At 36.7% G+C, this 12,473-nt stretch overlaps 1 protein-coding gene across 1 annotated transcript in view; it reads right to left on the bottom strand.

Moving 5' to 3' along the window:
• PALS2 (protein associated with LIN7 2, MAGUK p55 family member) overlaps positions 1–1,936 on the bottom strand; it is a 54,383-nt gene extending 52,447 nt beyond the window's left edge. The window contains exon 1 of the mRNA XM_068972894.1: positions 1,820–1,936. Within this exon, the coding sequence (XP_068828995.1) occupies positions 1,820–1,936 (117 nt within the window). The remainder of the gene's footprint in view (positions 1–1,819) is intronic.
• Between the last annotated feature and the right edge of the window lie 10,537 nt (positions 1,937–12,473).

Raw genomic sequence — 12,473 nt, forward strand, 5'->3', positions numbered from 1 at the left:
ATGACACAAAAATCAGTAATTTTTTTACGCACAGAAATTCTCAAGAATATACACAGAGAGACACACAACTTGCTCTGTGGAAGAAAGAAAAAAGAATTTGAAGAAACAAGACCTGGCCTAAGTATTTCTGTCATTTCCTAGATAAGTGACCTTAGGCAGATAATTTTTCTATTTTAAATCCTAGTTTTCAATTTATAATGTTTTTGCAAAGATGAAATAGCAATTTTTAAAAACTCTTATAAATAATAAGCACATTATAAGATGCCTCGCATAATACAATTGAGTTTCTTGATCTATATCTAAAAGCTTTAAATTAAATAAACATGAGGATGGGGTTTAAAAGGTACACTGAGAATAAAAACTAACAACCAACAGTAAGGTGGGTATGATATTAAGGGAGGAATAAAACACTATTTTTAAAGTGGCAGTAAGAGCTCAGAATGAGCCATTTAACTAATAGGCTTAAACAGCCCTTATTTATTTCTAGGGCTTCCCTTGTAGCTCAGTCGGTAAAGAGTCTGCCTGCAGTGCAGGAGACCTGGGTTCAATCCCTGGGTTGGGAAGATTCCCTGGAGAAGGAAATGGCAACCCACTTCAGTATCCTTGCCTGGAAAATCTCATGGACAGAAGAGCCTGGTGGGCTGTACTCCATGGGGTTGCAAACAGTTGGGCACGACTGAGCGACTAACACTTAACTTACTTATTTCTAAGAAACTGAAGTATTTATCTCAACACAGGATAGTGATTGATATTTGCGACAAGAAACTTAAATCTGAAGGTAAATTATATCTTATATATTATTATTAAAGTAATACCTAATAAATTTTGGAAAGACTGCAGTCAAATATGACTAAAATAAAAATTCTAGTTGGGTGATCTGTAAGTGGATTAGTTTCTACTTGGGAACCAAAGCCTTCCTATCATGTGACCTTAGAATGATTACATTTATGAATAAAATGAAGAACTGCATCACTCACTCACTCTTACTATTAGAACACTTAGGAAAAGTATGATTTTTCAGAAGTCTTAGAAGAAAACAAGTAACAGACTATGCTACAAAAAATGATCTCAGGAGAGGATAAAAATCAACACTCCAGGAATGACAAGATGGTTACATGAAGAAAAGGTCAGAGATATAACAAGATTTTACTGAATAGCAAATGGAACTATATTCAATATCTTATTTAAAAAATAAAGGAAAGAAAAGGTCAGAGACAGTGTATGGCATAGGTTCTTAAAAGCAAGAAATCATCTGAAGAATGGGAGGGCAGGGTTGTGAAACAGTTAATACACTAAGTTTCAGTGAGATTTATAAAAATTACTGTGGGAAACACTGTAACTGAAATAAAACAAAAATGGTTGTAAAACTATATTTTTGGATGAGTAAAAATGATTACTACAGAGTTGACTATGGAAATATAACTGGATATAAAATATCCAGTTATAAAAAAAATTTTCAAAAAGAACTAGTTATAGGAAGTCAAGAACTAAATTGAAAAACAGGTAAATGGTCTAACAAAAAAGAAGGAAATCAGTACCTTGCTGTTGTTGAAAACAGAGACAAAATCAGATTCCTTTTCACAGACTTCCATTATAATACAACTGTTCAGTTATTGTTTCCCTAAAACTTTAAAGTCAACAGAGAAGGCAAAATAGTCTGATTTTTGCGTAAAGTAAGATTTCATTAGTTGTTAACTGTTATCATTTGCTAACTAAGCCTAAGTTATACCTCACTTAGGTTCTAAAACACTAATCTGAAAAGACCTCTGTAAAAACAATTTAAAAAGAATTTAGTTATCTTACAAATAAATCAATATACCTTAGCAAGTGATTTTACAATAGGATTCTCCATAATCCCCTTGAGGAAAATTAGGTCTATTTCTTCTGCTCCCGTAGATGAGGGCAGCTCCGTAAGGTTATCCAACACTTGCTGCATTGCTGCTGAGATAAAAGCAGTATTAAAAAAACAGAAGCAAACCTTAAATTCCAAGCTATTATGAAATATGATTTTAAAATAAATCAAATAAAAATACATTAACAATAAACATTCTTGAAAAACACATTAGAAAAACTGAACTGTTAAACAGTATAAATTTCAAATTGACTTCCCATGAATTAGCAACAGGACAGGTTTTTACATGCAGTTTGGGGCTTTATCAGACTATCTAATACAGACGTGAGTCTGAGTGAACTCCGGGAGTTGGTGACGGACAGGGAGGCCTGGCGTGCTGCGATTCATGGGGTCGCGAAGAGTCGGACAAGACTGAGCGACTGAACTGAACTGAATATATACTTAGAAGTTTATACTTTCTTTTTATTTTTCATAATTTAAAAAATTACTTAAGAAACACAAAATTCTAAGAAACCAATTTAAAAAAAATAAAAAGATTAGGTAATCAAGAAATTTCATTCCAACAAGCCCAGAATCAGATGACTTGACTATTGAATTTTGTTAAATATAAAAGAACTAAAATCATTACTTTACAAACTTGAAAAATAATGTAGAAGAGGAAGGAACACTTTCCAACTATTCTGTGAGATCCTGAAACTAAATTCAGACAAAGACATCACAAGAAAACTACAGCCAATATCCTTTATAAGCACAGATGCAAAAATCTTTAATAAAATACTAGCAAACTGAATCCAGCAACATATGAAAAGGACTGTACACAATGACCTAGCAGAATCTATCCCGGGAGTACAACATAGCTCATCAACATATGATAATCAGTGTTATACACTATCAACAGAACAAAACCACATGGTATCTCAACAGGCAAAGAAAAAGCATTTGACAAAATCAAATACCTTTTCATGATAAAAAAAAAAATTCAACTAGGAACAGAAGGAAATTTTCCTTTGCTCAAGAGCATCTACAAAAATCCCATGGCTAACATTGCACTTAGTGATGAAAAGCTGAATGCTTTGCCACAGATCAGGAGCAAGGCAAGGATGTCTATCTTTGCCATTTCTCCTCAGCATTGTACTGAAGGGCCTAGCCATGGCAGCCAGGAAACAAAAAGAAAAAGGCACCCAGATAAAAAATGGATGACACTTTCCCTTTTTGCCAATGATATGACCTCATATACAGAAAATCTTAAGGAATATATACAAAAAACTTATTAGAGCTAATAAATGAGTTCAGTAAGGTTGCAAAAAAGTACAAAAATCATTTGTACTTCTATACTCTAGCAATGAACCCTCTGAAAACGAAATTAACAAAACCATTCCTTTTACTATAGCATTAAATCAATAAAATCATTAGAAACAAATGTAACAAAAGAAGTGCAAGATTTTACAGTGTAACTATATCACTGAAAGAATTAAAGACAAATAAATAAAAAGATACCAAATTTTATGGGTTAGAAGACTTAATATTGTTAAGATGGCAATAGTCCTCAAATTGATTGATAGGTTTATGCAGTCCCTATTTAAATCTCAGTTTCCCCCACCCTTTTTGGTAGAAGTTGATAAGTGGATCCTAAAATTCATGTGGGAAATAAAATAAATCCAGTATAGCCAAACAATCCTCAAAAAGAACAAAGCTAGAAGACTCACAATTTTAAAACTCACTAAAAAGCTGTAGTAATCTAAACTGTGATACCAGCATAAATATAGACAGATAAGAGTCCATAAATAAACCCATTTTATGGTTAATAAATTTTCAACAAGAGTGGCAAGATAGTTCAAAGGAGAAAAGAACAGCCTTTTCAAAAAATGGATTTGGGGCAACTGGATATGCATTTGAAGAAGGTGAAGCTAGATTCCTACTACATTCAAAATCACAGTCTTAATTTTATTCAGATTAGTTTTATTAATAAGTTTTTTCCCTTGATGCATCTTTAGAATAAGTATACTAATACTGTAGTTTGTTTTTTAAAATATTTTTATTAAAATAAACATAAACATTGTAAAAAGACACTGTATTACTAAGTTGCTTATAATAAAATAGAGTAGTTCTTTGTTCCATGCTGTCAGACTCCCTCCTAAATGATCCCATCCATAAGTAACTACATTGAATTTGCAGTTTCTTTTAATCATAACTATATCTCTGGATAATATGCTAATACTGCTACTTTTTGACATACTCATTTTAGGCATTATTTATTTTTGTTAGACTAGTACTAGCTAATCGTACTAGTATAGCTTTTACCTTTCCCTCTTTCCAGACTGGCAATTTTTACATAAAATCAACAGTTAGTGCTTTTCATATAGGACTCCTACAAATTTCTCCCCACAATATTCCAACAGACTTCTCACATTTCTATCAGTAATTCTTCCAAATGCTCAAACATCAGAACTACTCCCAACTTCTGCCTTCCTAAACCCTATCCCAAGCAGTCTTCTCTTGCACTTTAATTGGGACAGCTTCATCTTTAGGTCTCCAACTCAGTAGGAAGAAGTAAGTTACAATTTCAGAATTAAAGAGGTGAATGGGAGAAAAATGTGCAACTACAACAAGCAGAAAGAAAACTGATATGGAGTTAAGATGAAGTCAACACTAGGAAATAAAGAATATAAGCAAAGTCTACTTCATAATTTTGCTTGAGGTCCAAAGTGTACTCTGGGCAGGGAACAACAGAATCAACAATCTTCAGAAGTATTAATATTTTCGCCTGTGGCTATAAATATAGTCAGCTCTACTTTTCATGAGTATTTTTTTTTTTTTAATGAGGACTTTTTTCTTTCTTTGGACATTCTACACTTGTCTTTATTTTTATTATGGAAAATTCCAAACATATACAAAAAGAGATACTACAGCAAACCCAATAATTATCAGCTCTAACAATTAGCAACTCATGGCCAATTTTGTTTCATACTCCTATATACTTTCTGTCCTACGTTAATTTTGAGGCAAATCCCAGATATCATATTTGAGTGCTTATGTGTAAAAGATCAGGACTGTTTTAAAATAATGTAACAATACTGTTAGTACATCTAATAAAATAACAATAATTCCTTAATATCATCAAATATCTAGCTGGTGTTAAAACTGCCAGTTGTATAGAAGATTTTTTTTTAATATCTTCTATATTGGTTCTTGAAATGTTTAAATTTTTATATTTTATGCTTAATTAAACAGGAAGAAAAGTGGCAGAGACTGTGAAATATATTCTTGGTTATTTTGAAGATCTTTATAAGTTGTTACTGATTTTTTAATATATGAAATCTAAATAAAAACTTATAAGCCAGTCATATCCCATGTTGTGAAAAGGGAATCTAGAGTTGCCAAACATTCCCAAACTAATTTGTATATTTAATAGAGCTTTAATAAAACTGGGCTTCCCTGACAGCTCAGTTGATGAAGATTCCACCTGCAACGCAGGAGATGCTGGTTTGATTCCTGGGTCAGGAAGATCCCCTGGAGAAGGGCTAGGCTACCCACTCCAGTACTCTTGGACTTCCCTTGTGGCTCAGCTGGTAAAGAGTCCGCCTGCAATGTGGGAGACCTGGGGTCGATCCCTGGGTTGGGAAGATCCTCTGGAGAAGGGAGAGGCTACCCACTCCAGTATTCTGGCCTGGAGAATTCCATGGGCTGTATAGTTCATGGGATTGCAAAGAGTTGGACACGGCTGAGTGACTTTCACTTTCACTTAATAAAACTACCATAGATCCCGTAAATAACCATGTTTTCAGGCCAAGCCTGGCTTGGTCTTCTCCCAGTTCACTAGGGAAATGACCTGGATGGTGAGCTCCAGGGAACTTGGGCTGAGGAGGCAAGAGGGTGGGGTAAATTGCTGCAGTTCAGCACAGGTTAGGAAAGTCAGTCTGGGTGAATGGTGTGCTGGTTAAGGTTGACAAGAATCTGGTATTTGTACTGCTATTAATTTTTGAGAAAAAGTAAATCATGAGATGCACAATGAAATCTTGAAATTGACCTCATATCCCTAGAGGCCTCATGCCCCCAAAGACTTCAAAGAGGAGATGATATCTGACTATCCCAGACTCTGGGATATCAAGTGCAAACCTTGCCTCCTCATGAAGGATGGTCCAAGACTGCTACAGCTGGAAGTCAGAACTGCTACAATTATCTGTACAGGATGAAACCTCACCACCATCTGTGTCTCTGAAAACCACTTCAAGCTGACAGCCAGAATCCGTATTCCTTAATGGGCAAGATTTTTGGATTCCATCTGCTACATCTTCTGAAACACTAACACTCTTTTCAAGAGTGTATGCAAAGCCCTCACTGGTACCTTGCTGAATGGCTGAGACAGCCTATGGGACACAGGACTCTTTCTGTGGCCAGAAAGAGTACCCAAACTATCAGGAGGCCCTGACTGAGCTAGTGCCTGTGGTCAAATCTGAAAGTGGGAGCTCTCAGTCAGTAGCCAAAACCTAACCCAGTGGCCCAACAACCAACAGGTGACACACCTCCGCTACAGTGAGAAGAGTAAACATACACTTCCTCAAACCGAAGATCTTGAAGGAAGCTACAGTGGACAGCGTGGATTTTAACTGCTCAGGTTCACTTATATGTGGATTATTTTCAAGAAATATGTGCTAGAGTACTAAACATCTGCTGCTAGTTGAATCTGCCAACACGGAACTGCAGAGACAGTTTAGGGGGATTTTTCCACTGTGCAGAGGGTGGGTGGCCTTAATCACCTGTGCTGTTGAAGGGTCAACCGTATAACACATTGGGGAGTACTCTGTGATGGAACTGAAGGATTCTCATGGAAGAGTGAGACAGATCAACTGCACTCTGCTTGCCAGGCAGCCCCATGTCATCTGATTCTGAAGGCCCAGACTGGACCAGCCGAAGCCCCACTGAGTCCAGAGATTTTAGAGCTTATTATACCTGGAGGACCACTCTCCAGCACTTTCTTATGAGCAGTTTCAGAACATCTGCTAAGGCTTTACTGTCCCCTGGTAGAGCTCTTCTCTGGAGTTGAATTCAGATATCATTCTTAATGTTCCTATCAAAAAATTCTCACTTAGTTTACCCACCCTGTTCCAGGTTATTTAATCACAAAGGGGAGAGTTGAGGTGAGGGGTCTTGGAACTTTCCCTATCTTCCCCTTTTGAGTGAAAACTGGGTTTTGGGTGTCTCAGAGTTGACAGGCAGGAAAGGCAGAGAGAAACTGGTGAGGAGGTTAGGTGAAATGGTGAGTGCGGGTGTGGAACCATCCACCCTGGTGCTCCAGTTGCACCAGGCTGTCAAACTTGAAAGCATCTGCCCTGACACCTTCATTCCATACTCTGCTGTGAATAAAATAAATAATGTTCTAACACCTGGCAGAATCCCATCTCCCTTACTTGTTGGGATATTATTGGACAGTGTGAAGAAACAATTGCCCCTAACAAGCCAATTCACTGGCTTATAAATTAGTTATCTAATAACATGAACTATCAAAAAATATAATAGTTCTTTTTAATTAAGTCATCCTAAAAGCATATCAAAGATACACAAGAAAATATGCAAAAATTATAACAAGGAGCAGTGAGAGAATTAACCTTATAAACTATTAAAACATTAATTAGATCTATAATAAGCACTCTAACATGGATTACCATAAGGCAACTCTTACATGTAAAATCTCAATACATGAAACAGAAAGCTGTTTCATATAGTGAGAACGCTACAAAGCTGAGCTGGATCCAGAGAAGCAGGGAAGTGTCCCAATTTACTCAGAGATTCCAGGAAGAAAGGAAAGTCCCAAAACTCAGAAGGTAAGTTTCCTACAAGTTCCACTCCTCCTCCTCTATTACAAGAGGATGGACTCTAATCAGAAGCTAGATTCAATGACATACAAATGGGATTCCTACTTAAACTAGAGAAAAATTAATATATTTAATCTAGACCCTTCAATTACAAATATGAACAAAAGTAGAATAACTAAACATGAAAACTAAAAGCAAGAATGTAACTCACCAAGTTGCAAGGAGAGATAAGAAAGCCTTCCTCAGCAATTGATGCAAAGAAATAGGGGAAAACAATAGAATGGGAAAGACTAGAGATATCTTCAAGAAAATTAGAGACACCAAGGGAACATTTCATGCAAAGATGGGCTCGATAAAGGATAGAAATGGTATGGACCTAAAAGACGCAGAAGATATTAAGAAGAGGTGGCAAGAATACACAGAAGAACTGTACAAAAAAGATCTTCACCCAGATAATCACAAAGGTGTGATCACTCACATTCACCTAGAGCGGGACATCCTGGAATGTGAAGTCAAGTGGGCCTTAGAAAGTATCACTACGAACAAAGCTAGTAGAGGTGATAGAATTTAAGTTGAGCTATTTCAAACCCTAAAAGATGATGCTGTGAAAGTGTTGTCCTCAATATGTCAGAAAATTTGAAAAACTCAGCAGTGGCCACAGGACTGGAAAAGGTCAGTTTTCATTCCAATCTCAAAGAAAGGCAATGCCAAAGAATGCTCAAACTACTGCACGATTGCACTCATCTCACATGCTAGTAAAGTAATGCTCAAAATTCTCCAAGCCAGGCTTCAGCAACACGTCAACCATGACCTTCCAGCTGTTCAAGCTGGTTTTAGAAAAGGCAGAGGAACCAGAGATCAAATTGCCAACATCCGCTGGATCATGGAAAAAGCAAGAGAGTTCCAGAAAAACGTCTACTTCTGCTTTATTGACTATACCAAAGCCTTTGACTGTGTGGGTCACAATAAACTGTGGAAAATTCTGAAAGAGATGGGAATACCAGGCCACTGACCTGCCTCTTGAGAAACCTATATGCAGGTCAGGAAGCAACAGTTAGAACTGGACATGGACCAACAGACTGGTTCCAAATAGGAAAAGGAGTACGTCAAGGCTGTATATTGTCACTCTGCTTGTTTAACTTATATGCAGAGTACACCATGAGAAATGCTGGGCTGGAAGAAGCACAAGCTAGAATCAAGACTGCCAGGAGAAAAATCAATAACTTCAGATATGCAGATGACACCACCCTTATGGCAGAAAGTGAAGAAGAACTAAACAGCCTCTTGATAAAAGTAAAAGAGGAGAATGAAAAAGTTGGCTTAAAGCTCAACATTCAAAAAATGAAGATCATGGCATCCAGTTCCATCACTTCATGGCAAATAGATGGGAAACAGTGGAAACAGTGTCAGACTTTCTTTTTTGGGGCTCCAAAATCACTGCAGATGGTGACTGCAGCCATGAAATTAAAAGACGCTTACTCCTTGGAAGGAAAGTTATGACCAACCTAGACAGCATATTCAAAAGCAGAGACATTACTTTGCCAATAAAGGTCTGTCTAGCCAAGGCTATGGGTTTTTCCAATAGTCATGTATGGATGTGAGAGTTGGACTATAAAGAAAGCTGAGTGTCGAAGAATTGATGCTTTTCAACTGTGGTGCTGGAGAAGACTCCTGAGAGTCCCTTGGACTGCAAGGAGATCCAACTAGCCCATCCTAAAGGAGATCAGTCATGGGTATTTATTGGAGGAACTGATGCTGAAGCTGAAACTCCAATACTTTGGCCACCTGATGTGGAGAGCTGACTCATTTGAAAAGATCCTTATGTTGGGAAAGATTGAGGGCAGGAGGAGAAGGGGACAACAGAGGATGAGATGGTTGGATGGCATCACCAACACAATGGACATGAGTTTGGGTGGACTCCAGGAGTTGGTGATGGACAGGGAGGCCTGGTGTGCTGTGGTTCATGGGTTCGCAAAGAGTTGGACATGAGTGAGTGACTGAACTAACTGAACTGAATATCAAGAAACATTAACTGCAAAGAAACAGGCTTACTTCTTACTAGGAGGTTATTTTCAAAAGGGGTGGGGAGAAGGTGGGAGAAAGAAAAAAGAGCAAAAGAAAGAACAAGATTAAATTAGTGTGTGTGGGGCGGGGTTAGGAGTGGGATTGCAAGAATCAAACTGAAGAATTTTCCCACTAGAAAGGGCAATGAGAGAAAAAGCATGGAAAACCTGTTATGGATCAGGAAAACTAGGAGAAGAAATTAAGAAGGAAAGCAGAAATTAATCCTAGGGGGAAAAAAAAGCGATAGATCTGATCACTACGCTGGCTGTTTCTAAAGGTGAATAATAAAGGCTGATACTTGGCTAGTGTGACTAATAAAAGACAAGACACAAATAACTTTGGAAGTGTAATGAAAAAATAACTGCAGGCATAACAAAGATTCAAAAGAAAACACAATGAACAACTTTAAAAATGTAGTCAAGCAGGGATTTTCTAGTGAAATGTCAATTACTGAAATTTAGGATAAAGGTAAAAATGGAAACAGATCATAATGGAAGAAATTCAAAAGGTTTTCAAAGATCTACCATTTAAAAAATACATTAGGCCTAGATAGGTTTGAGAATAAGTTGTATCAAACCTTCAAGACAGAGATTTATTCACATTTTAAAGCAAAACACAGGAAAACATCAAAAGCTTTCCGAGTTGTATATGGATTTCAAAATTCAATAAAAAGTATATATTAATACTAAACTCCATATGAGTATATATACATATATCCCAAACAACATATTAGCAAACTGAATCTAACAATGTCTTAAAAAATAACAATACACAAGCGCAGTTTATCCTAGTAATGTAAAGATAATTTAACATTGTGCGTGCATGTGTGAGAAGTAGCTCCAGTCATGTCCAACTCTGTTACCCCATGGACTGTAGCCCGCTAGGCTCCTCTGTACATAGGATTCTCCAGGAAAGAATACTGGAGTGGGTTGCCATGCACTCCCTCCAGGGGATCTTCCTGACCCAGGGTTCAAACCCAAGTCGTTTATGTTTCCTGCATTGGCAGGCAGATTTTTTTACCACTAGTGCCACCTAGGAAGCCCAGTTTAACTTGAAGAAATATATAATATAATTTAATATATATGACAGTATACCACCCTCAATGCTTCAAATACATGAAATAAAATTTAAAATTTCTAATGGAAAATCTTACCATAACATGACTAGAAGAAAACCAGAATAATTTTATATCAGAATCTGTATGAAGCATTATCCTTAATGGAGAAATGTCAGAAGCTTCACCATTAAAATCAAGGAGAAGACAAGAATATCCACTAAGATTACTATTTTTCAAACCTTTATTGAATGTTTTAATCAATGTAGAAAGATGTTACAAAACAAACAAACATACACAGGTTATGCTATCTACTTAGGAGAAAGACTAAGGAATCAGTTGAAAAATTATTGAAGTTAGTTATAAGAGTATGACTTGTGTCTTCCTAGACACAAGAGCAATACAGAAAAATCAAAAGTTTTTCTAAATAACAGTAAAAACCAATTTAAAAACATCACTGAGAGAAAGAAACTACATTCATGACAGCAACAAAATTTACAAATAAGAAATAAGGCTAAAATAGAAATGTTCAGATAGATATGGGATAGATATAAAATATACGAAAGGATACTTGGGCTTCCCTGGTGGCTTAGATGGTAAAGTGCCTGACTATAATGTGGGAGACCTGGGTTCAATTCCTGGGTAGGGAAGATCCACTGGAGAAGAGAACTGCAAACCACTCCAGTATTCTTGCCTGGAGAATTCCAGGGACAGAGGCGCCTGGCAGGCTCCAGTCCATGGGGTTGCAAAGAGTCGGAAACAACTAAGCAATTAACACACACACACACAAAGGACATTTAAAATAAATAAATGAAGAGACCATGTTCTGGCATAGGACAATCCAATTCTATAAAAATATTAATTCTCTCCAAAACATTTCATACAAAAAAAATGAATGAATAAATCCTAACAAATTCCAAAGGATTTTGGGGTAAACCTATTCTAAAATTTAACTTAAAAGAGAAAATATGTAAACCCACCCAATATGTTTGTAAAAAATCAGATGTAAAGAAGGTGCTGGTGCTATCACATATAAAAACACTATAAATTAAACTGGTGCGGTACTGGCTCAGCAACAGAGAAATCCTGACAAGCTAAATAGGATTTAATATATGCAGAAGGTGACATTTCAAATCAGTGGGGGGTAGGCTTCAGTTAAATATGGTAGATTGACTACTTAAGTTTATAGTCTTTCCCTCTAGAATCTCTATTAAAACAGAAGCAAAGTAATAATAAAGTTGTTTGTTTTTTTAACCCATCAGAATAAAGAGGGAAGAAAAGAAATAAAATAGCAAAAATATATGAAAGTTTGTACGTGGTAAGAATAGAAACTGCAGTAAAGGAAGCAGTAGATTCTACCTCCTAAATATTTCTAGAATAAAAAAATTTGTTCCCATCATGTGTCCTGCTGCTGCTGCTGCTGCTGCTAAGTCACTTCGGTCGTGTCCGACTCTGTGTGACCCCATAGATGGCAGCCCACCAGGCTCCCCCGTCCCTGGGATTCTCCAGGCAAGAACACTGGAGTGGGTTTTGCCCAGACTATACAAGAGCTTTCTACACACATACACACACATATACACACACAAGAGCTTCCTACACATACACACAGACACACACCTCTCATCCACAAGATATTTATTACAATGTAAATTATATGGCCTTAAGTCTTGAAAATACATTGCTAAATTCA

This window comes from Capricornis sumatraensis, chromosome 5 (assembly GCF_032405125.1).
Source record: "Capricornis sumatraensis isolate serow.1 chromosome 5, serow.2, whole genome shotgun sequence".
Classification (NCBI taxonomy): domain Eukaryota; kingdom Metazoa; phylum Chordata; class Mammalia; order Artiodactyla; family Bovidae; genus Capricornis; species Capricornis sumatraensis.